This window comes from Carassius carassius, chromosome 18 (assembly GCF_963082965.1).
Source record: "Carassius carassius chromosome 18, fCarCar2.1, whole genome shotgun sequence".
Taxonomy (NCBI): Eukaryota; Metazoa; Chordata; class Actinopteri; order Cypriniformes; family Cyprinidae; genus Carassius; species Carassius carassius.
Window position 1 is genome coordinate 18,697,446 of NC_081772.1, and position 26,701 is coordinate 18,724,146.

The 26,701-nt window shown below is 36.4% G+C and overlaps 1 protein-coding gene and 1 long non-coding RNA gene across 3 annotated transcripts; both read right to left on the reverse strand.

Moving 5' to 3' along the window:
• Positions 1-9,212: 9,212 nt before the first annotated feature.
• On the reverse strand, positions 9,213-20,893 carry LOC132092606 (desmocollin 2-like protein). Of its 2 annotated transcripts, none has more exons than XM_059498909.1 (16): positions 20,607-20,893; positions 17,373-17,463; positions 16,503-16,693; positions 16,300-16,413; positions 16,003-16,158; positions 15,746-15,887; positions 14,599-14,753; positions 14,303-14,437; positions 13,939-14,124; positions 13,232-13,479; positions 12,781-12,923; positions 11,585-11,806; positions 11,210-11,446; positions 10,386-10,501; positions 10,009-10,290; positions 9,213-9,479 (listed from the first exon to the last, which is right to left on the reverse strand). In XM_059498909.1, exons 1-16 carry the CDS (start codon positions 20,646-20,648, stop codon positions 9,267-9,269), a joined length of 2,673 nt encoding a protein of 890 aa, XP_059354892.1. In that variant the 5' UTR covers positions 20,649-20,893; the 3' UTR covers positions 9,213-9,266. The 2 variants fall into 2 exon arrangements, with proteins under 2 accessions (XP_059354892.1, XP_059354891.1); XM_059498908.1 differs by having other exon boundaries at positions 17,361-17,463; positions 20,607-20,892.
• Positions 10,822-11,126, reverse strand: LOC132092608 (uncharacterized). Its single transcript, XR_009422237.1, has 2 exons — positions 11,071-11,126; positions 10,822-10,882 (listed from the first exon to the last, which is right to left on the reverse strand). It is a non-coding gene; the product is annotated as an uncharacterized LOC132092608 (long non-coding RNA).
• Positions 20,894-26,701: the final 5,808 nt, after the last annotated feature.

Sequence of the window (26,701 nt, forward strand, 5' to 3'; positions counted from 1 at the left end):
AAAGAAAATGCTGTGTCTTGCTGTGCTGAGGGTAGATGGAGAGGAACATGATTAAATCAGATTTATGGACAATTCGAGCAGTCCCACTGAGGGATTTGAAAGCTTCCTGCTGAGAGGACATTTGCAGGACCATTTCAACTGGATACATGCATACTCTTATGCCAAAATGAGGTTTAATCCTAAAATGCAAAATGTCAAAATCCCACTCAATTTGTCAGTTCAATTCAATTTGTCCATACAATCGAAGTAAGTGGTAAATAAAATTGTTTGGTTAATATCTTTCTTACTTTCAACAGAATAAAGTCAGGTTTGGAAATGATGACACTTTTATTATTATCATTATTATTCAGTATCCCTTTAGAATAAGGTTCCATTAGATAATATTAATTAACTACTTTAGTTAACATGAACTAAGCAAGAGCAAGCATTCTACAGCATTTATTAATCTTAGTTAATTTCAACATTTGGTAATGCATTATTCAAATAAAAAAAAAGTTGTGCTTGTTAACATTAGATAATGCACTGTGAAATAGCATGAACTAACAATAAATAACTGTATTTTCTTTAACTAACATTAACAAAGAAATAAAACAAATTTGAAGAGAAATTAATGTATTGTTCATTGTTTGTTCAACTTTAATTAATACATTAACAAACAAAGACCCTATATATCCATGATATGCACATCTGTTGCAAAGACAGTTTTATTAAGCTTTTTTTTTTTTTTTTTTTTTAAACAGATCTTTTACTTTCCTTCTCCTGCCACATTCTCTCTGGATGATTTAGTAAATGTTAAAATTGCCTTCTTCAAGCTTTTAATTTTAATGAGATCCTTTGGGAGTCTAAAATAGCAGAATATCTCTCCCTCACTAAAAATCTATTTCGTTAAAGTGATCATGTTAAATTCGTCATTCCTAAAGTAGTCTTTACACAAACAGCCTTTAATCGATGGCAACTAATTAAAATGCATGGGGAAATTCTGCTGAAACAAAAAAAAAGTATCATGGTGATTGTTACATGTAGATACATATCACTGGGTTTATATAGTATTTATCCCTTGTAGTAATTGTGAAAATATTTAAAGGTGTGTTCTCTTAGTTTAGTCACACATATTGGGTCAACAAAATCCAATGCTATCTCATGACCAGTTCGTACGTATTTTACGAGGTGGCTAATTCGTACGAATTCGTACGAGATTTTGTACGATTTGTCTAGAGTCCAGTGATGGGTAGGTTTAGAGGTGGGGTTAGGTGTAGGTCATTCCTACAAATTCATACAAATTGTGTAACTCTGAAAATATGGTCAGCAACAGTAGCTCAGTCACAGCGCTTTAACAGTCCTGTCTCACACAAAGCAAAGGACTTCAGATCAGATTCTATGTAAGAGAGCAGTGGGACAAAAAAAACAAACCCCAGATTATTTATTTCACGTAACCTACAGCAGACAGGAAGTAATACACTTAATATTTTTACATCCTTTAACTGCGGAATAAAAATGCAATGCAGTGCAGACAAGTAGTGAAATTTCAGTTTGTTCCTTAACACAAAGATCTATCAATTACTTTAGATCAGTGGTTCCCAAACTTTTCCATTCTACGACCCACCTAGACAAGTGTAATCTATTTCACGACCCACCAAAATATATATATATAAAAAAAAATAAGAAAACGATTGACATTACTTTAAGCCTAATCTTAAAAGTTTGATGACAGAAATTAAGTATTTAATAAAAATAAAAAATTTTCACTACTAATATTTCAGTTTTAATTTTTGTTTACAGACGTTAAAATATGTAGTGTCCATAAAAACGTGAAGCAGGCTCACTCTAGTGAACTGTAATCTGCGCTGCTGTGTTTTGTTGCAGAAAATACATTCATGATCTTCCGTTTGTGTCGGCGAGAACGGAGCACAATCCAACACTTATTTAGAAAAGCATGAGAAGCAAAGCAGAGCTATCTAACACAGTTTTGAGATTAAAATAATTGTGAAATTGGTAAAAAATTATAATAAACAGATGTGTCTCATTTTAAATAATAATAAAAAAAATATATTTATTTTTGTGATGGTTAAATAAATGTTCAGCAATATCTTCAAAAGACTTCTGAACTTTGGCAAATTTTTCTCTAAACAGAGATGATACATCAAGGAAATATTGCAAACTTTTGTACATTTTGTTACGTGGAAATGTTTAAATCTTGTAGTGTTACAATTAATCCTGCATTTGTGCCCTGCTTATGGAATTACATTTGTTTCAATAATAATGAACGAAACTTTATAAAACTGAACGTAACTTTTTCAGAAACTATCAAAAATATGCCATTACAAAAGAAGAAAAACACTATGAAAATGAAAAAAAATTAACTCAGTCGCACAAATTTAACAGGCTCTTCAAATATGCTTCATTCTTTGTTAATGTTTTTCAAAGATTCGTTTTCGCTAATCGTGGATTCTGAATTCATTGCTACAGATTTCGCTTACGTTTCGCAGTTTTTCGTTTGGTGTTTTGACACAAACATCTCATGGGGGTGGTGTTAACAGTGATCTACTCTGATTGGATAGTGAGCTTTTGATGGACAGGTGCTCTCTGACCGGGAAGTACAGACGCCACCCAGTGGCCTCTCTCGTCCTTCACTGTCGTCGCTCCTCTTTTGTATACTTCCTATCTCCTCCGGGGTTCTCGAGACCGGTGAGTGTTGCAGGTGTCGCTCATTTCCCAATCACTCCACGGCTCTCGGCCCCGCCCCACTCGTCACATTCGTGCAGCCCTAGACTGAACTGTGTGAGTGTGTGTGTGTGTGTTTTTATTGAAACGCAAATTTAGCTGCAGCCAAGTGACTTTGTGTGACCCACCTTGTTCCATTCTGTGACCCACAAGTGGGTCGCGACCCACAGTTTGAAAACCCCTGCTTTAGATGACTTGCTACCCTATACAGACAGTGATACACAAATTTGGACATACGCATGGTCAAATGTCTGAATTTTAAAATGTTTTTGAGAAAAATCTCTTATTCTGACCAAAGTTTTTAATTACATTAAAATACTGTATTGATGAAGAACACATAACAGTTTAATCTAAATGTTCAATTAAATATAATCAATTGGAAGGAAAAGTTCACTTCCAGAATTAATATTTCCTGATAATGTACTCACCCAATTCACAGGAGTTGTTAACCCTCTGAAGTCTGATGGTGTTTTGGGGCTCTGGAGAGGGTTAACTGGAGACTTAAACAGACCAGGTTATTTGCTAAATTTGATTTGCCTCAGAAATCAGATGTCAGAGCTGGGAATGACATCGCAACCAAGTGGACCATGTTCCAGTAGAGAAGTCATAACTGTAGAATTACTGTAACCCACCCTGTGAAAATCCACTTTGTGGTTATTTATCATCCCCCAGGCCAATTGGGAAAATTCTTGGAGGAGTTAGATGTGCTACTATCAAACTTTCCTGAGGATGGCACTCCTCTGGTACTACTTGATGACTTCAACATCCACCTAGATAAACCTCAGGCTGCTGACTTCAACACTCTAGTCGCCTCATTTGATCTCAAGCGAGTGTCTACTAAAGCGACTCACAAATCAGGCAACCAACTGGACCTCTTCTACACAAGCTGTTGCTCCATGGACAACTTTTTAGTAGCTCCACTGCACACCTCAGACCACTTCCTCATTACTGCTAACCTCACACTCACTCCTGAAGCGGCACACACTCCAACACAGGTCACCTTTCGATTGAACCTATGCTCAGTCTCTCCATCTCGCCTATCCTCTATGATTTCATCCTCACTTCCTTTACTCTCTCAGTTTTCAGCTCTGGACACGAACAGTGCTACTGACACTCTTTGCTCCACTCTAACCTCTAAACTCAGGGCTGCAGAGAAGAAATGGCATAAATCAAGAAACTCTACCGACCTCAGTGTGTATCAGTCTCTCCTCTCTTCCTTCTCTGCAAATGTCTTCACTGCTAAAACATCATACTACCACAACAAAACTAACAACTGTTGTGAAGCTCGGACACTCTTCAAAACTTTCTCTTCTCTTCTTAATCTGCCACCACCTCCTTCTCCATCGACTCTTACAGCTGACGACTTTGCAGTTTTCTTCACAAATAAGACAAGAACCATCAGTGACCAATTCTCCACACCGCAGACTGAAGATAACTTCACAAAAACTAATGCACACTCTCTCTCCTCCTTCTCTCCACTCTCAGAGACGGACGTTTCCACACTTATCCTGTCCAGTCATCCTACTACTTGTCCACTTGATCCGATCCCCACTCACCTCCTTCAAGTGATTTCTTCTTCAGTCATACCTTCACTTGCTCACATTATCAACTCCTCTCTTCACTCTGGAACATTTCCCTCAGCATTTAAGGAGGCTCGGGTAAGCCCACTGCTGAAGAAACCATCTTTAAATCCAGCACTTCTAGAAAACTACAGACCGGTATCCCTTCTTCCATTCATTGCAAAGACACTTGAGCGAGCTGTGTTCAACCAGCTCTCTATGTCCTTTTACAGAACAACCTCCTGGACAGCAGCCAATCTGGCTTCAAAAGCAGCCACTCAACTGAGACTGCTCTGCTCTCGGTTACTGAAGCCCTGCGACTGGCAAGAGCAACTTCCAAATCCTCAGTATCCTCTTGCTGGACCTGTCTGCTGCTTTTGACACTGTTAATCACCAGATTCTCCTGTACACCCTCAGAAAGATGGGCATCTCTGGAACCACACTCCTGTGTTTGAAGTCCTACCTCTCAGATAGATCCTTCAGGGTGTCTTGGAGGGGTGAAGTTTCTAAGTCACAACAACTTGCTACAGAGGTTCCTCAAGGCTCAGTACTTGGACCACATCTCTTCTCCAACTTCATGACGTCATTAGGATCTGTCATTCAGAAGCATGGGTTTTCTTATCAATGCTATGCTGATGACACTCAACTATACACCAACCAGATGACCCGATGGTAGCTTCTTGCATCGCAGCCGGTCTGAGTGATATTTCTAGCTGGATGAATGACCATCATCTTCAGCTCAACCATACTTAGACAGAACTGCTGGTGGTTCCAGATAACCCATTGTTTCATCACAACTTCTCTATACAGGTGGGTTTGTCAACCATAACTTCTTCCAGGACAGCCAGAAACCTAGGAGTTGTGATGGATCATCAGTTAAGCTTCACAGACCATATTGCTACAATGACCCGGTCCTGCAGATTTGCCTTATACAACATTATGAAGATTAGACCCTTCCTGTCAGAGCAAGCCACCCAACTTCTTGTCCAAGCTCTTGTTCTCTCCAGACTGGACTATTGTAATGCTCTCCTGGCGGGCCTTCCTACATATACTATCAAGCCTTTGCAACTGATCCAGAATGAAGCAGCGAGGGTTGTCTTCAATGAGCCAAAAATAGCTCATGTTACTCCTCTCCTCATCAGGTTAAACTGGGTACCAGTAGCTGCTCGCATCAAATTCAAGGTACTGATGCTTGCCTACAAGACGACCACTGGCACGGCACCAACAAACCTAAGCTCACTAGTCAATCTTATGTGCACTCCAGAATTTTGCGCTCTGCAAGTGAACAACGCCTTGTGATGCCATCCCAAAGAGGTTCAAAATCACAGACCTTTTCCTGGACTGTGCCCAGCTGGTGGAATGACCTCCCAATCTCAATTCGAACAGCTGAGTCTTCACTAATTTTTTAAAAAAACATCTAAAGACTGATCTTTTTTTGCCAGCACTTAACCAACTAGTACTAGTACTTACCTTTTCTTTTCTTGTCTATCATATTCTTAAAAAAAAGAAAAAAAGAAAAGAAAAACCTGGCTACGGATTCTGTGCTAGACTAACTGAGCCTTGTCATGGCACTTGTATACTGTTGTTGTTCTCTTGTTGGTCTGATTGCTTCTATTGTTCTCATTTGTTAATTGCTTTGGATAAAAGTGTCTGCTAAATGATTAAATGTAAATGTAAGTCAGAAAACCAAGATGGGCACGTTTGAGTTTATTGAGACACAGACAAACATAAGTGCTAATGAACAATATATTACTACTGTTTCTCTTCTGTTGATGGTCTGAGCAGCCATAATGGATTCTGAAGTTTGAGTTATTGCGAATCCTCAGAGATTCAGAGTTGGAACTAAAAAAAAAAAAAAAAAAAAAAAAAAAAAAAAAAAAAAAAACATGGGAACTTAGAAACTGGGAATTCCGAATTTCATAAATGATCCATTCATTATAATTTGTGAACAGCAGAGGTGGGTAGAGTACCCAAAAACTGTACTCAAGTAAAAGTAAAAGTACTTCTAGAAATATTTACTCAAGTAAAAGTAAAAGTACTAGTCTTGAATAGTTACTTGAGTAAGAGTAAAAAAGTATCGGATAAAAAATCTACTCAAGTAGTTAGTTACTAGTTACTTTGGGTCATATATACTGAGCCTATTTTTATTTAGATATATATATAGATAAAATGTATGTAATGTATGTATGCGTGTATAAATGTATATATTTCATCAGCCTTTACTCCAATTTATGTAATTTATTATAAAACCTTGTCTGTTTACTTAAGTAACAGATATAGGTGTCATGCCATAACATATTTTTAATACGACTGACTTTATATTAAATGTAAATTTAACATTGAAAGGTAATGTGATATAAATATTGCTACTAATCTTTCATTGTTCAGAAAGAGAGCAAATAACATTTACATTATTAAAGATCATTTTCACTGACAGTCTAGATTTCAATCACTCTGAGAAACTCCCATTAAAATCACTGAAACTGTTAACACTGTGAAATCAATATCTTAATTAAAGATTCGTACACACATCTGCACTTTGTTGTTTCTGAAGAGAATTCGCCAGAAAGAGGTCTCCAGTCAGTGAGCGAGTGTAGGAAGCACCGGCATTTTAGCGATGACTCATCGGAACACCTCTGATTGGCCAATGCTTTAATAAGCTCAAAAGAATCATGTGTGATTGGTTATAATGCGCAGTGCTGTAAAAACACATCTATCTCTGGCTCAGCGCCAGCAAGCAATCACAGATCTGAATTTAGCAGCTGATGATATGAATAAAATATTTATTAAGATTTATTAAAATTAATAAAATCTTAATCGGCTATTTTTTGTCTTTTGGAAGCTGCATTCAACTTGACTCCCCTCTGTTATAAGCCACACACGTACAACAAACTAATGTCACAGTGGTATCGTGTACTGTAATCGAATGTAGCCCAAGTTATTACCTGTTAAACAGAAGACAGCACACGCGGTGTTCATCTAATAAGGATCTCCATCGCTAGCAAATAATAGCCTTTGCAGATTTGCTTTCAATTCAGTGCAGTTCCAGCCACGTTTTCAACGCTGCTGATGTTCTTAAACGTTACAACTCCGAGTGAACCGCTTCAGACGCTAAGCGCGTGCGGCAGGGAACTGAACGAATCATTCAGACTGATTCATGAACCAATTCACTCGTTTGCCAATTGGTTTGATCAAGCCTTTGAACAGAATTGGCTCAAAAGAATGAATCATTCGCGAATGGGCATCGCTCATTGCCCAGAGAAAAGTAGACGGCGCGTTTGGAATAAACTGAAGCATTTATAACATTTATTGCGTTAAGATAAAGTAACGAGAGGAGCGTCGCCCACAGTAACGAAGTAAAAGTACAGATTTTTCCCCAAAAATTTACTCAAGTAAGAGTATAAAGTACCCATCTTTAAATATACTCCGAAAAGTATTAGTTACCCCAAAAAATTACTCAAGTAAATGTAACGAAGTAAATGTAACTCGTTACTACCCACCTCCGGTGAACAGCTACTGTTCTGTAAAAAAAAAAAAAAAAAACCTTATCACAAAATTAAACGGGTCTTGATTTCTTCAGTTTGAAATAGAAACACAGTTTTTATTATGCTTTTTAGTAAAAGTCTACCAAAATGAAACAAATGATAAAGTACAGCTACTTCAAGAAGCTACCAAAGTGGGCAACAGTATCTAAGTAAAAATACTTAGTTACCATCAGCCACTATTTTATGTTCATATTTGTATATGTACCATCATCTTTTTTATTTCTATATTCAAAATGTCATATTTCACACATTAATTTCATAGCATAATGTTTTGCCATTATAGTATCTGTGTAACTGTATTTATGACTTTTTGGTTCAGCATTAAACAGCATTTTCACACTGTTCGTTATCATCCTTCTGACTTGCTTTTAACCCCCGCTAGATGAAAATTCATACTTCAGGGCTTTTCACATTGTGCTATCTTAACCCTGGATTACCATCATTCCAAACCCTGCAATGTGTAATAATATGACTGTTAATTATAAATGTCCCTTTGCACCATAAAGAAAGTACTCAGCAATAATTTAGGGTGTGTAATCAATTTTATTAAAATATTTACAAAGAATATCCCTTTAAATCTAAAATCAGAACAACCCTCTCAATATATTTGTTGGTGATATTTACCACAAATACAAAAAAACTCGTAAAATGTGCTGTCAAAACAAAACTGAAATATCATAAAGTTAAAAAAAAACAGTACTTCTAAGTAGTTTTTCCCAAATGTACCTGTTCTTTCAGCTATATCTTAATTTAAAACATAAAGTGACTTCTATACAAAATATTTGGTTTTCTTATTCATTTAAAAAAAAAAAAAAAAAACTTAACAACTATACAAAATCTCCAGTAGTACATCATGGCCTAAGGATGAGATCAGTGTCCAGAGCTGATGTTGGGTCTAAGTGCTTTTGGAGCTGATGAGCACTTTGAATTCCACACGTTGCCCAAAGTAAAGTTTATGAACACACTTCATCATGGTCTTGTATATATAGACTCAGTTAATACTTCACACGGCTGAGAACTGCAGTCAATCGGGGAGAGAATAACATCTCTTCTGTAATAGCTCTGTGAGGAAGAGGTTTGCAAAGCTGAGCGAAAGGTAGCAAACAATTACAGAAAAGCTTATTTGCATCATTTACACACTTAAAAACTACCAAAAGTTAAAAGACACACACACATGCACTTGATAAATCCAGCCGAAAGGCATGTACTGCTAAAATAGTTTTCTAAATCGGCATTGTTTGTTTTCCAGCAAAAATAACAAAAATTTCTAAAAACAATATACATTTAGTTAAGAAGCAAAACTGAGATACTAAGTTGTTTTGATATTTTTTACTGGAAAACAAGCCAAAACTTCTGATTAGGAATATGATTTTCTGCAGTGTGCTTTGAAGGCCCCTGGCAAACATAATACAGCACTCTCTCATCTCAGTCATGTCTTGATTTAGTTTCCGGTTCGATTCGTCGTGTAGCAGACGTCAGCCAGTGGTTTGAATTTGGGGCCAAGAGTGTTCAAAAAGTCCACTGATTCTGGCTCACCCAAGAGGCTACAACATCCTACAGAACCTGCATGAGATCCCATCCCCTCATCCCCATAAATCTTCAGCAGGTCATCCGCATACCGGCCCTCCTCCTTATCTCCAAAGTAAGCCAGTTTCTGTCACAAAATAAAGGTTGCAAGTTAGGTTTCATGATAACTTCAGTGGAGCATGAATGAAAAGCAGAGAGCGTGTGAAATATGAATTTCCTGGGTGAATGAATGTAGCAACTTTGCTAGTCAGATTATAATTCACAGGGGTATTTTCTAAAATATTTGCTGCTTATGGTTATGGAATAAATTTATCCATTTATTATTTTTAACTCTATTAAAGATTTCATAGTCCAATGAAATCTGTCATCATTTACTCTTATGTCCTTCCAAACCTCTATAAATACTTGCTGATCACAAAAGAAGATATTTAAAAAAAAAAATACAGTTCAGTTGCCACTGTCTTTTTTTACCAGCATTCTTCAAAATATCTTCTTTTGTGTTTCATAGAAGCAATAACGCCATACAGGTTTAGAATGACACAAGGCTTTCTAAATTTTGGAAGAAAGAATTTAAATTTTTGGTTGACTTATCCCTTTAATTAATCAGAATATCATGTAATTATTGCAGTTGAAAATGTTTTGTAAATTCAGCTCACTCTGTCCAAGTAGAACCCATTGGTTTTCCATGTGTCCAGAGCACTCATATTTGATGATTTCTGTAACGTGTTGTTGCCATACAAGTTGTTTTCAAAGCGTCCGGATGAGTAGAAATTTTCTGTCCCAAACCCCTGATTGGTGGTGTTGTACATGCTTCCTCCCTGGAAAAACTGCCCGTAGCGTCCTGAAGCTGAAGTCATGTTCTTACTTTCCATGAGGCCGCTCTGTGGTGTCCCGTCCACTACCTCTGGCCCATGAATCATCATCAAAGCTCCATCTTTCTAAAAAGAGAGAGACATTCCAGCCAAATATGGTCAAACTCTTCCAGTGGTATTTCTGTTTAATTTAACCATTTAAAAGGAGGGTTTTTTTTTACCACTTCTTCACCAGGAGCCTCAGTGTTTGATTTCAGCAGCATTCCTCCTGTTCCTGTGTCATCACTGATGTACAGCTTTTCTCTACTAGTACTGCATATGAAGATGAGCAACAGACCTGAAATGGCAAGAAAAGCAAATTTACTGGTGTTTTTGAGAACCATTTTCAGATGTACAATGTAAAATCTATTTAAACCTATTTAAAATAGCAATTTAAATCAACTTTGACATGTTTTGAAAACAAAAACAAGACCGAATACCAAGAAATTCTGGAATCCATGTGAACATTTCAATCCAACTTTTTGTTTAGATTATTATGATGATATATAATCTGTAAAATAAAACTAAAGAAAATTGAAAAAAGTACTAAAAGAAACATTTTCACTAGTCTCAGACCCTTGGACTTGTATATATAGTGTAAGGTCAGTTAGATTTCAGTTTTATATATATTTTATACTTTAATGAATACTTTTATTCAGCAAGGATGCATTAAATTGATCTAAAATTGTTGCAAAAATTCAGCTCAAATTCACAACTCTTCAGCTTTGATAATAATCAGAAATGTTTCTTGAGCACTAAGCATATTATAATGATTTCTGAAGGATAATGTGACACTGAAGGAGTAATGATGGAATAAAACAATGGATTTAAATTGCTAAAATATTTCACAATAATACTGTTTTTTACTGTACTTATAAAATCAAATAAATGCATGCATGGTGAGGATTATTATTCTTTCAAAACATCAAAATATTGTAACAACTGTTTAATGGTAATGTTTCTATCTGTAAATATATGGTGCTCATAGCCAGAAGGGGGCACTCACTTAAGAGTAGCAGCAGCAGGCCAGAAAGAACTAAGGCAAGGATTCCCAAATTGCCCAAAGAGGACGAGGCACTCCGAACTCCACATACTCCAATCCCATTTTCCTCCCTTTCACAGGTGCACACTCGCACATTCACGGTCTGTTCTTTCCCGAATCCCTGTAGATCCTTCACCAAGAGAGGGACACTGTAGAGACCGGTAGGCATGGCCTCAGCCTGTTCCAGCACCACAGATGATTCTGCATCAGAAGAGGAAAAACATGATGTCTCTTACGATTTCAGTTTATCAGTTTGTTATTGCTATATTGAGAAATTTTCTCATAAGAAATCTTGATAAACCCCCAGCCCTAAGAAACATCAGTACCCTCTATCCTTACCTTTAGCATCCTTCAGTTTCCACTTCCCATCGTGATCTGCTCCAAGTTCGAAAATGAAGGGAGTAGAGTAAGGTGACTTGTCCATGTCCACAGCTTCAACCAGAACTGAGCTCAGCATATCATCCTTATTACACATGATCAGTTCTGTACCCGGAGTCACGGGCATGTTATCATTCACATCTTCAATCTGGATTATAACCGTCCCCTTTCCTGTCTTCTTACCTGAAGAAAGAGAGATTCCAGTGAATTTCAGCCAATTTCCTACAAATACAACTTTCTCATAACTATGAGCTTATATGTAGTAATTACAACTTTATATCTCGCAGTTGTGACTAACTGCAAATCTTTTTCACATAATTGTGACTTTATTGCAATTATTGCTTCACATCTCATTATTTTGTCGGTTTATATCTTTATTGCAGCTTTTTCATAGCTGCAACTTCAGAGCTCATAATTGTGACTTTATCATTCACAATTGCGACTACATATCTCATAATTGTAACTTTATATCTCACAATTGGGACTATATTTCTCATAACGGCAACTGTATAACTCACATTTGTGACTACATTTCTCAAAACTGCAACTTTTTACAGTATGTCATATTATGACATTGTTTCTTTGTCGCAAAATCCCCCTTTTTTGAAACAGGTTTAACATACATGCATATGATTTGTGATAAGTTTCTCAAAAGGTATGACCAATTACAAAGTCCACCAATAAAATTAGGCCAGCAAGATGCAAAAGCACCAATTAACACCATAGCAACCTGATGACATCCATAGATTAAAATCACATGTAAAAGGCACATAAGAGTTCGAGAGAGACGAACATACTGTTCTTCCTGGAATGAAATTCAATAGCATTCAGTGTTTAGTACATGTAGTGGCAAGTAAGACATGTTAATCATCATTAGAAAGACGTTATATAACGCCACAAAATACTGGTGAAATCTTCTGAGAGGCCTGAAGCTAATTCGACTCAACCACACCTAAACAAATAACAAAAAAACAGACAGAGAAAACACTCACACACCTATCGATAGAACAATAGAGTACTGTGTGTACTCAGAAATATACCAACATTACAGTGGCGCATAGGTGTTTCTTGTGCTGAATGTCAAGAGATTATTAAGATAATATCTTAAGTTGAATCTAATAATGTTGTTAAGTGTGTGACATTAAGTCCAGACTCACTCTCATCCACAGCTCTGATGGTTATGTTGTACATATCCTTGTGGACCAAAGGTGATTCTCGATCTATAGTATTGGCTGTTTTTAGTTCTCCAGTGTTCTCCACCACAGTGATCCAGTTGCCTGGGTCAGTCATCTTATAGTACCTTACATATTAATAGAATAAATAAAAGTGAGAATGTGCATTCGGAATATGGTATAAAGTATATATATAAAAAAAAACACTGATGTCATATATAGACATAGATGCTTTAAATTGAAAAAGTTACAGGAAACACATTTACCCCTGAAATAATCAATCTTAAAGCCCTGTATAACTAAAATGCTTTTTATATTCAATTCTTTGGAAGCATTTGCATAAAACATGCTGGTCTTCAAAAACAGCTAGTCAGACCACAAAAGAACAGAAGACCAATGGTGGTGCTTTAAGGGGATTATTTAGTTATTTACATACTTTATTCCATTGCTGTTCTTATTTTCTGGGTCCAGAGCTTTATAGGTTCCAATGATGGTTCCATTGGCAACGTTCTCCTTGACTTTGAGATATAGAATGTCAGGGTTGAACTCTGGACCTTCATCTTCATCTCCCACACTGAGCTCGAGTGGCACAGAGAGCCATTTAGCGTCAGTCCCAACCAATGGAACCTCATTACGGGCAGTTATTTCCAGATTCACCAGTGGAGTTTTTTCAAAATCCAATCCCTTAAAGTAGAGAATAGAAGGGTAATGAGGACATTGATCATTTATCCTGGTACATCTACATAAAACTTGCTTATTAACCCAAAAGCACCAATTCTTTGAAGAGCTGTCAAAAGCTCCACCCTGGATTCTCATTGAAGAGAAGAACGTGTGTTTGCCTGCCTGATGGATGTACTTTGTATAACAGGGTGTGGCTGAACTGCATGCATATCCAACAGACAAAGATTTTCACACACAGCTGTAAAATAGTGAGACAACCCTGCAATGTCACTATAAATAAAACCAACACAACCCTGTCAGAGAGTGCAGAGACCTCTCAAGATAATGACTATGACCCTCAGCAGAAGCTATTGCTACAAGAACATACTAGCAAATTCTGCAAAATTGGATATAATCAAGGACATTTTCAGATGCTTCGGCAGAACAACTTTCTATACATACTATGCCTTTAAATCCATTCACCTTTATCACATACAGAAGCCCCTCATTGGTTTTGGGGTCTGTCTCCATCCTGAAGTTTCCACTCTCATTTCCTTTGGTGATCTCAAACAGGGCCTTCCAGTTAGGGGTGTTCACCAAGTCCTTATCTTCCACTGGGATCCTAGTGACTAGCACATTTTCTTGGTTCTCCTGAACCTTGGCTTTGTACTGTTTCCAAAAAAAAAAACCAACACAAAATTGACAATATATAACATAAAACCTTCCAGTTAGATGTTAAGTATGTTAATATATCAACATGATTGCTATACAGTTCTATTCTTTGGTTTAGTAGTTTTGTAGATTTGTTTATTGTTTTTTTTGCAGTATAGACAATAAAGGCCCCTACCAGCTTCTCCTTAAAGGTAGGAGGGTTATCATTAACATCTGTGAGCGTAATCACAAATGTTCCTCTGCTGAAGAGCCCATTAGGAGCTCCGCCCATATCTCTGATCTCTATTTCAACGTAGACTTTGTCCTGAGCCTGAGTATGAGGAACAAAAAACAGTAGCACTTAAATTATTGACAGATTGTATCACCTGAACACACAACACAGAAACACATTGTAGCCATAGATCGCATAGCAATAAACACAAACCATACATTTTTTTTTTAATTCATTGCTAATAAATGATTGAAAAATACCTCTCTGTCAAAGGTGTTGGTTTTGGCAGTTATTATTCCATTTAAAGGACCAATGGAGAACATGTCAGTAGCATTGTGCAGAGTAAACTTGATCGAGGTGTGGGCAGTGTTAGCCTGATCCTTATCAGTGGCATTCACTTGTCCTATTACAGTACCTGAAAAACAGAATGCATAAATCACTTTCAGTATATCGAATTGAAAAAAAAAGATTGCTACAAACTATTAAAATTATAATTATATGCTATAATGACAATGTGTCAGACTCTGTCTTGTGTTTCCCTCACTCTTGTGACCATATTTAAATTTTCCGTTTCCTGTCCTTGTTTTGTTCTAATCATCATGTTATTAGTCCCCAGCCGTGTGTTTTTAATTATCTAGTTTACTCTTCGTTTAGTTCTAGTACTTAAGCCCTGTGTTTCCCTGTCTTTGGTGTCCGGTCTTGAATGTCATTCTGTGTTCGCGATGTGTTTGGAGCAATAAAGTCTCCACGTTCTCTGCTCAAGAGAAGCATGACACAATGAAGCTTATATTTTGGCGCATTAATATTTTTTGCTTTGTGGTGAGTGGTGTTGTTGTTGTTAACTAAAAAACAACAATTTAAAATTATTTTCATTCATTAAAAGAAAGCTTAAATAAAATAACATTTTTTGAAGGAAATTTTTGAAAAAAATAAAAGAAACGTATATGTTGCACTGGGCAACTAACAAAATAAGTTTAAGTACTAAATTTACTAAAAAATAAAAATGAAAAAAGCACATAACAAAATTAGCTGAAAGCTGAAACTCTGAAAGTGAAAACTAATTCAAAATATTACTAAGCACTATAATAGCATACAAAAACAATACTAACATAACACCAATTGTGAAATTTGTAAAAATATTTTGCCCACCAATTCTCATCACTCATCGCAAATGCATTCTGGACTGTTTCCTTTTTCTTTATTTTTTCTATTCCCATTATTTTCAGTAATGATTTTCATTACTGTAATACAATATTTTTTATTACATTACAGTATGGTAACAATGTGGTTTTACAATAGATTTTTCCTAATAAAATCAACATAAATTAAATGAAGTTAAAAAAATGACTATACAAGAATATGCCTGTGCTTGACCGTTAAGAATGTATGTTTTGTCCTCTTTCATACCTGCCCTGCACCGCTCTTCTACGGTGAAGAATCGACCTCCTATGAATTCCGGGGCATTATCATTCTGATCCACCACATTCACAGTGATGGGCAGAAATTCATCTGTTTCCCTGCCACTTAAGTCAAACACACGAGCAATAAACTACAAAAGAAACAAGAGAAGCAGACATATTTACTTGTACTGATGCTTTAATCATATTCCAGACCATACTTTAATGCACTGTTTTCTGCATAAGGTCTGAAATCTTCAGACTCACATTGAATTGTGGGTACAGCTCACGGTCAACGGCCCTGGTCACACTCAGCATGCCGCTATTCCCGTTCAGAATAAACAAGCCCGCAGGATCTGTGGTCACACCCTGCCCACTGATCCTATAATACACTGAGTAATTTACTGCAGAATCAGACGCAATCTGAGAAAAGATGAGCACAGAAGCATTAAGAATAGGAAGTATAGAAAAAGGTCAAAATGAGATCTAGGAAGGGAGGAGGAAATGTGAAGGGACTAGTGGAATGACTGAAGAAGAGATACAGCTCATGTTACAATGTCTCACCGTCTCCAGTTGCTTTGGGAAAGGAGGGATGTCATTCTCAACAACAGAGAAAGGCAACGGTCTCCATCTTCTCTTAGTACGCTTATGAGCCGCACTGCTGGACTTCTGAGATAGCTAAAGTCAGAACATATAGAGAAATATTCCTCATGCTGCTGATCCAGATCAAATGTTTTATGGTGAAGAATTATAGGCTGTAGTTTTACCTCATCTTTACAGGACAGGATTATGTCCACCCTCCAATCCGATCTGTTCTCATCCTGCACCAGGACAGAAAACTGCTTAGTTGTAATCTCCAAACCACGAACTGTGATAATGGTTCCATCTGTATTTACAGTGAAGTCAGGGTCACTGGAACTAAAGGCCACAGGTTTGGCCGCACAGCCTTTGAGAGTTACTGTAGGAAAAAAATGCAACTAAGTCTTCAAAGTAAAGTAAACTTTCAAAGTAAAAAATTAAGAACGAAAAGCACCATAAAAGTATTACCAGTACTGCTTTTATCAACTAAAGGTATTACAAAACATTTCTGTTAACTGGAAAAAAAAAGTTGTTGTTTTTTATTTAGTTTACATAAATATAACATATTATTAATATAAAATAATAAAAAAGCAACAAAATATTAAAAACAAAAGATGCTTTGGCATCTAACTGAAATAAAATAGTAATAAAGTACTAAAATTACTAAAACTTTAAAACTGAAGCTAAATTAAAGCAGTTTTATTCAGCATTATTCACTGATAATCTTCCCATTCAGTTGACTTTTCATTTTCATTTGAATTCTATGTTACTTTTATGCTGCTTTTGTGTCTATTTGAAGGGTACTTTTTCATTCCATAGAAGCAAGAAAGTCACACAGGTTTGGAATGACATGAGGGTGAGTAAATGATGACAGAAATTAACATTCTTGGAAGATCAATTTTTTTACTATTTATTATCTTTATGCAAACGTAATGTTGTCAAGCTTAATAAGCAACAAATGAAGGAAAAGCTTGGTCTGCATAAAGTCAGATAAGGTCATTTCATGTCATTCGGATGAAAAGGTTTAGTGACATCAAAAATCTTACATTCTTCCTTGCCTTCGGAAATGACATAACCGGCGGGCAGCCTCTTAGGAACCTGAGCGAGCACAGGCCTCACCTCACAAGACGCAGCGCTCTGAAGCAGCACCTGAAGGGAGGAATTGAAAGAGAGTGAGAGTGAGAATCAAGGATGTATTACATTCCCTAGTGTGACTGAGCAATACCTGCATAATGTGGCTTGAATCATCATATTACATCAAATCCTAATTCTAATGAATCAGGCGAGGATTGTGATTGTTTGATTATCAGAATCATGTTAATTGTAGCAATTAGAATTTATTTTTAAAACAGTATATACTCCTTATTGTCATAATATAGGATACTGTATTAAAAATGTTTGGTTAGCAAAAAACATTATTCAACCCTCTACGGACACTTGGCTAGTCAATGTTTGTAAAATGGCACAATTTTTTACATTTTAAATAAGTACACTCTTTACATCAGTCTATCAAGCATTATAATGTGATAATCAAGTATTATTTAATGGTATAACTTTAGTAATTAGAATTAAAACTTGATAACTATGATTGAATGCATATTATTATTTTTAACTGAACATTTCAACTGGACTGGTGGTGGTGGTTTTTTGGTCATTCTGTGTTTCTGTAAAAAAAAAAAATTGGGAAAAAATGAACACAAATATTGGTTAGATAATAATAATATGAATTCTACTAATAAGAACAATATAAAATGCACTAAGGATTAATGAGCTACTGGATTCATGAATATTAATCCAGTTGTGTGCGTTCGCTCAAACTGATTTGCTGAAATCAATACAGGGACGATAATATAGGCGAGCGCCAGCCAATCAGATTGTCATTTGTGCATTAGCTCCGCCCACTACCAGAAAATCTGACAGTTCTTCAAAACTGAAGAATTCCAAAGGAACACCGTTATTTTGACAGGAAAATACAACAAAGAATATAATTCACAGGTGGCGCGTCAATTCGCTCTCTCTTTCTCTCTCGCTCTCTCTCTCTCTGCGTGTGCGAGACAAAGCGACGGCGAAGTGTGCGCCTTCACACTAGAGTTTACGACACGTCAAATACACAAACACAGGTGTGCTGCGCATCCAATCAGATTAACTGAAAAATATCACAGATAACAGATGGAGAATGAAACTCTGAAGCGTTCAATCAAAGTTTTTAGGGATTAGTATTACCAGGTGACCTCCAGTCATTTGTAATAATTTCGGAGGTTGTCTGTGATTTTAATCCCGTGCGAATCAGCCATGTCTGTAATTTGTAAAGTAAAAACTCCCCCCAAGATGATACTAATACTGTGCAAATAGGACTTTAGCCTCCAACTCTGAGAATTTAGCCACTGGCTAATATTAGACATCACTTAGTCCCCCCCAGGGTGAAGATTTAGTCGCATATAGGGCTGCACGATTAATCGAGCCATAGAGCCGGTTCTGTGATTAGCAGTAAATGTCCATCACCTGCTTTCAAATGGAGCGGCACTTAATAGACAGCCGTAGTTCTCTGACAAGCTACGCAATATCACGTTCATAATCGCATGTGATTCATCTGCGATTATGAACGCGATATTACGTAGCTTGTCAGCGAACTACGGCTCTGTCTATTAAGTGCCACTCCAGAACCGGCTTTACTAACGAGACACGAATGACAATCGCATGCAATTAATCGTGCAGCCCTAGTCGCATATGTGAGTGATTTACTCTGTACTCTGCACTGTAGAGGGTTGTTAATCGGTATATTTGTCTTATTTTCTTGTTTTACACAGCAAACCACCTCGCATTTTTACTGTGGAAGCATTACACCGAAGTGCCTTTGTTTGTGTGTGACAAACAAAGAGTGATGAAACAAAACAATAACTCCCATAACTAAAGAATGACATGGGAAACCATGGCTAATAAAATACAATAGGAACATAGCTAAACAAAACCACTAATAAGGAAACATTAACCATAAGCCAAGTACTCTACATGTTGCGACATGGTATTCTGTCTCATTTCATGGTGTAAAGTTCTGGGTTTTGGTAATATATCAGCTTTATCTTATCACCAAACAAGCATGATCTGTCCATGAAGACCTAAACACTTGAAAATAAGAGAAAATAAATTTTACTTTGCTTAAGTGTTTATTGTCATTGAATCTTTGTGTGTCTTTAACTGACACCAATAAAGGAGTCAATAAAACATTAAAAAAAATAAAGTGTGCCTTTGTGTGTTTACCTAACAATATCAGCACATCACAAAGTTTACAAATGATGGATCCATTTAATAGATCCATCACTAACAAATACAAATAACTGACCCACCCTGTGAAATAAATAGGAAACATCAGTGAATGAATGAATGAATGAATGAATGAATGAATGAATGAATGAATGAATAGCACATTTGAACATAATTTCGCTCTGGATGATACTAAGCACACATAGCAGCACAGTTGTTTGATGGAGAGAAAACAACAACAATCCATCAGGCTATTCAAATGCAGATAACTAATTAGTGAGATCTACATTATTCAAACATTTTAATGTTCATGTAGATTCATCCCTTTGAACCAATATCCACCAGAAATAATTTCCCAATAGTTTGTTAAAATGTGTGTGTTTGATTTAACTTGATTTGATTTATTCGATTTAAATATTAAAATAAAATTTTAATATTTGATTATTATCACTTAGGAAAGCCTATTTAAAAATAAATCATGGTAAACATAGTTTCCACCAAACTACTATAGTACTATTTATTGACTATAATAACGTAATCACATGGTAATACCCTCACTGTCGTGACAAAATTTAAAAATTAAAAGACAGAAATATTCTGTAAGCAGAAGAATTCATTATTCTATTAATTAAATTTAATAGGCCTATATGTTTTTCTGTAAAAACTTGATTAAAAAATACACTTATTTTGAGAAGAATAAGGCCTAGTCTATAATGAAACTTCCGTCAACATGTAAAATATATCTAACGTTAGTGTATACATCTTGAGATTATTTTAGTATATATTAATTTGTTTTAAGGGTGTTTAGATAAGTTTTGCTGGAAAAAAAGACAAACCATTGATTAATAAAATGCTCTTCGCAATGCAGGCTTCTAACAACTAAATAGCGTTTGACGGAAACTATGGTTACCAACGTAATTAGGATACGACAAGAATACAGGTAGGCCTAAAACTATATATGACCTAAAACGAAATGACAAAAAGCAAAAAAAAAACAACAACTGACAACCGCAACTTAAACATTAACTTACCAAAGTAAGCAGGCAGAGAGCGAACAGCGCGCGTTCATACATCCTTCCGTGTGTGTGTTGAATTTCTCTGGACTGCACTGCACTGCACTTTACTGCATGTCTCTCAGACGTGCTGGGATAAAGTCCTCTGGGCGCGGCGCAACGCGGCTCTCATGCCATTGAAGTCTTTAATATGGGTGTGGCAGAGCCTCAGACTCTCTCTTTTTATATCAATGGGGCAGAACAGTTAGTCTTGAGTACACTAAACAGTTTGAACTATGCTTTGTCCATGACTTCCTTAGTTTGGGAAGCTCTGGACAGTTTAGACTCCGCCCCAAACTGCCCCATGAAACTCCCCCTGAGCTTGTGTTTGTGAGAGAGTGAGGTTATACTTTAACAGAACAGACTTTTACCTGTTATACCATCTGACTTTCAGACATGATTAATGCATGTCTCAGTTAATCTCAATCTCTTTGGGTGGAGTACAGGATGTAGGCTACTCATGATGATACAGACAGTCATTACATTTACACATTTAGCATAGAAAATAACATTTTTTCACAACTTTTGCATTTAATTGCCTAATAAGCATATATATATATATATATATATATATATATATATATATATATATATATATATATATATATATATATATATATATATTCCAGCCTGAAACAACTCAAATGTGTACAACTTTTTCACGTGCGATGTGATTTATTCGTTTTGAATTAATACTGCTTGATATATGTGTGATATCTTGCTACAAGAAATTGGAAGGGAATGGGAGCACCATAAGGAAAGTGTTCAAATAAGACCGTTCAATATGGTACAATTTTTTTTTTAACATAAGGGGCCTCAAATCTGATGTTTTTGTTGTGCAAACTATAAGATAAATAAGTAAAATTATCTGATTAAATCAACTTTGCATGAAAGGTAAGTTGTTTTCTCAATATTTTGGCCCATGACACCTTAGGGGCTATGACCTTATTGGCTTTTTCCAACAATTAAAGTTATACAACAGTCTGTTGAAGTAAATGCAAATTAACTGTAATTAACCAAAGTCTCTACAACCTAGTTATTATATGATTTACCCCACTGCTAGAAAATAATACAAGCACACAGAATTCATTCATTCATTTATATGTCTACAAAATTAGCAAATCTAATTTAAAATCAATTGAAACTAAATAGCTCATATAATATTGGACCCCATGAGGTTGATTATCATCATTTCTGAAGTTTCAGTATCTTCTTCAGTACCCTATCTTTTTATGTAAAGTGCCATTATTTGAACATATATTTTTGAAGTATGCAACTTTATTTGCTTAAATCCTTTCTGGCCATATAGTAGTGTCCATTTCTAAACTAGTCTTTGTTTTTTGCGGAAAAACGATAAGAGAGACAGAGAAGGGAGATTCAAACAAACAATGGACAAAGGTAGGTATTGTTTTTGACAGAAAAGTTGTATATCTTGTTTCTGGGGGTCAATTGTCAGGTTTTGAGACCCTTCTGAAATGTGTTGATGTGGAAGTTTGGAGCACAACAGCCTGGAGATGAGCATGTTGCAATCTGATGGTGTTTGTGTGGAGGGGAGGTGGAGGAAGGGTTGGGTTGGGCTGAAAGGAATTTGGCAGAGCCCCGTCAGTAAGTGTTGAGTCTGTATACTATTGTGCACAGCTCACTGAACTGTTATCCATTTAAAACCTTCATTTTACTACAGCACACATAGAGAGCAAATAAAAACTGTTGGGTTTTTGTTGACATATTGTAGTTAGGTGACTAATTTATGCAAGTGCATTTTATAAATGGCACTAAAAGGTGTTGGGTTTTTGTAAGTTTAAAGGATTTTAAACATTTAGTTCTGAATCAATAAAAACAGTACATTCATTAATCATCTTGATGTCTTTAAAGGCATTGAAAAAGAGCAGATTGTTGTCATAAAATAGGTGGAATTGTGTCTAAAATGTAAAAGAATTAGCAACTGATAAATGTTAATTGTACACTTGTAAAGCATGTCTGGATATTATAGTATTCATAAAACAGAAATCAGAGCAATTAAGGCCTTATGAAATACATCAAGTCAGTCAACAGAAACTGCAGAAATTATTAAGGGTAATTATTAAGGACATTTTTAAGGGACTTTATGTTCTGTTGCCATGGGAATGACTTAATCAGCAAAGGTGGATTGTTTGCACATTGATTCACCCACCCTGCCTGAATCTCGAATAACTGTTTATTGCAACACATGTCCCGAGGAGCACCCAGGTGAATAGCATGTACATGTTTCCAGTCTCCACCCATTGTCCATATTTTACTCTTTTCCTAAATGTGCTTTGCTCATGCTCAAAGCTACACAATTTCCTCTCAGCAGAGGTGGGTATGATATAATAAAAAAAAAAAAAAAAATTGCTGTATAGCGGTCCAATTTTCAACAGTATATATTTTTCATGCATTGTTTTTATTATCTGTTTATTGTTTAATTATTTTGTTAATTGACTTATCAATTTTACCAGTAAGAATTTAGTAATATTTTATATATTCTATTATTATTTTTTAATTTGTGTCTTGTAATTGTAAACGATCTATTTTTGGTAGGGTGATTGTGTCATGAAAACTCCCAGTTGATGAGAAATAAAAATCCTGATCTTCTTGATATGGGGGAAGAACATCGTGTGTTGGGTGATATTGAAGACCTACGCTTCTTTTGAGTCTGGGTGTGAGCACCTGCCGCACCTCCAAACACCTGACTGACATACTGTATGAAAATCACACAACATTCTTATTCTTATAATAAGTCATTATAGCTTATTGTTACGTTCTAGCTCCCCAAAGGGAGGGGAGCCTGACAACCCACTGCTCGGGCCCACCGATGCCAACAAAAAGGAGGTATGGAATTGCGGTGTGAGAAAAGGACACAAACACCAAATACCATATAAAAACAAAGCTTTTATTTAACCACGATAGTGGAGTAAATAAACAATTATATTGTAAATAAACAATAATCTGGGGAAAAGGGGAGGACTGGACGGACCAAAGCAAAGAAATAAACAAAAAGGACCCCACCCCTAACCTATACTAAATCACACAAATACAATCCCTATCTGGCACATGATCAAGGCGCCCTAACCAAACTTACAGCTGGTGGTCCACCCAGGTCTAGCTGGTGTTTATAGACAAAGAAATATACCTACGGGTGATACATGTATACCCCGGGGTAGCTCTAAATCTACTCCCCAACTCCCTATTAACAAAGAAGAGAAAAACAAGTTAATACAAATTATAAGAACCCATGAACACAAGTGCTCTGTCCTGCTACTACAAGTTCCAATAAAGGAACACAAGTTAGGTTTACGAACACACAGAAATGGTTTAAAACTATTCTCAAATATTTCAATCAAAAATCAAGTCAGAAAGCCAAAACACAGGGTACAAACCAAACCTAAAACAGGAACAGAGAGACCAAACTGACCCAGGACTGAGCTTTTTAAAGAGCCCAGCCAGCTGCAGCCACTGATGAGTGGGCGGAGTTCCAAGTCCCAATCAACCATTGAACCACCAATCAGCTGCCGGAACAATCACAGAAGTCATCTTACCTGGTTTATAAAAAAAAAAAAAAAAACCAGCACAAAATACCAGAACAAAATAATTATAAAACGAACCCAGAACTCTATTAGAAATTCTGTGTGAAACAAGGTGAAGCAAATATTCTCAGATTTTGAAAATTGTTTTGTTATCAATCTATGAGTTGCAATTTGAATTATGGGCTTAGCTCAACATGCTGAATTATAACCCAGGAAATATCCATCAGAGGATGGACTGTAGATCCTGTCGATCTCCATCCCCTCAGTAGCCAGAAGTGGTGGAACATCCAGCGCCAGGCCTTTCTCCTAATGAATCCTTGAGAACCGATAGTAGGCTGGGTTCCATATGTGAGACCTAAGTGGATCCCATGTGTAAAGTTAATGGTATAGCCTCAGAGCCTGTGTTTCCCTGGCAGACTTCTGCCATTTCCAAGTGGGTTTCCATCACCTCCAATTGTCCATATGCACCTAAACAGATGTTCATATGCATATTTGTTCCCAAGACCTCCTTTGGAAAGGAAGGGGCTTCCGCAGTGTCCCTGTTCCAAGTGGAACAGGTACATTTTCCCAGTGTTATCCAATCTCACTGATGGGTAGTGCTATGACAACAGTGAGCGGTCTTGTTGCGAGCCCAGCCAGGGCACTGGAAGGGGCAGCATCCATGGCGCTTTGGTAAAGGATCACCAATTTGTAAGTCACCGATGTAACATCAAGAGTGATCGACTGAAAGGGAATGCCTTGGTTACATATGTAACCCTTGTTCCCTGAAGGAGGAAACAGATAAATCACGGCTGATTTACCACTGCTGAACGGCCGGGTGACTGGCTCAGCGCCTCAGCAAAAACCTGGTATGCATTGCACCTGCTGCCTTTTTATGCTCAAGCTGTGGTCAGCTGCAGCTGGATGCAATAATTGCATGCCAATGTGAATTGGCTCCTTTAGTTTACACTCAAAGTAGATTGGTCTTTTGAAGTGAGATCCCAATTCGTGGAAAACTTGGTTTTCAAGTAATTTTCTCAAATTAAATAAAAGTAAAACAGAAATTCCTCTTGTTAGTACAAAAACACAATAGATAAGTCAAACGTTTCCTCTGTGATAATAGACAACTGTCCTGTTTCTCTGTCTAATCAGATTAAAAGTTTGGGTGTCATCCTTGATAAAACCCTGCCATTTGAAACTAATATTAACAGTGTCATCCGTTCTGCATTCTTTTATATTAGGAATAGGTATACACCGATAGCACTTTTTTCGGAACGAGTCCGATACAGATGCTTTCTTTTTTTTGGTATTCACTGATACCGATATGATACATGTAATAATAATAATGATTATAAAAAGAAGAAGAAGAGCAATCATGTTAGTTGGCTTCAATTAGCAAACAAATATTTCCTTCAGTTATTTCCACACTTAATTATACCTGTTAAAATGTATGGTATAAGCTTTTGTTACTTTCACTGTTCATTTAAATGGTGCATTAGAGCTGCTCCATTGCAGCAGCTCAATGCTGTAATGCAGGAAACCACTCCTTATTTTAACATTATACGAGTATGCCCATAAGATATTGGTGATCTAATTTGCATTGTACGTGGACCATCACGTACGAATTAAAACCATAATTTTAGAGCCAGCTAAACATGCGCAGCGTACACACATTTGCATTAGTGCAGAAGACACTTCCAGCCTATAGCGCATTTCACACAGTCTGCTAGTTTCACTTTTGCTATAATCGTGTATGCTTGACGTTTGTCTGCTCCATGTCTTTTCATGGCTACTCTTGTGCATGCTATTGTAACATCACAAATCGACTGTTGCTTTGTTTTATGGACTTCCTTCCAAATCACTTCACAAACTACAGTTGCCGCTGCTTGAGTTATTACCATAACTTCTAACTCTGAACACATCTCTCCTGTTCTACAAAATTTGCACTGGCTCCCGGTTAAATTCTGTGTAAATTTGTAATTTTTACTTTTAACCTACAAAGCTCTCAACAATTTGGCTCCTTCATATCTTTTTGATCTTCTTCATATAAACACTCCTTCTCACATTTTAAGATCTGCTTCTACACTTTTGTTATCCAATGCACTCTGACAACTTTCATGGGGTCAGTCACAAGCTTTTGGTTATATGGCTCCCTTTTTATGGAACTCACTCCTGTAGAAGTTCACAATAGTTCAAGTCTTCCGGTCTTTAAATCTCGTATTAAGACTTATTTGGTGAGGCAGGCTTTTATGTGATTTTATGTCTGTTTGTTTTGGATTTTGTTGTTTAATGTTATTGATTTAGTCTGTTTTATGGACTTTGCAAGGTGTCCTTGAGTGCCATGAAAGGCACCTATAAATAAAATGCATAATAATAATAATAATAATATGATCACAAGTTTATGTGTAAATCAAATAGAAAAAAAAATGTATTATTAAAAGCTATTAATGATGTAATATTAAAATGTACACCATTTTAATTCTGTCATTAAATTCTATTCAGATTTATAGTTTTGCATCCAGTTGGCTGCCTCAATTTAAATTCAGGAACTCA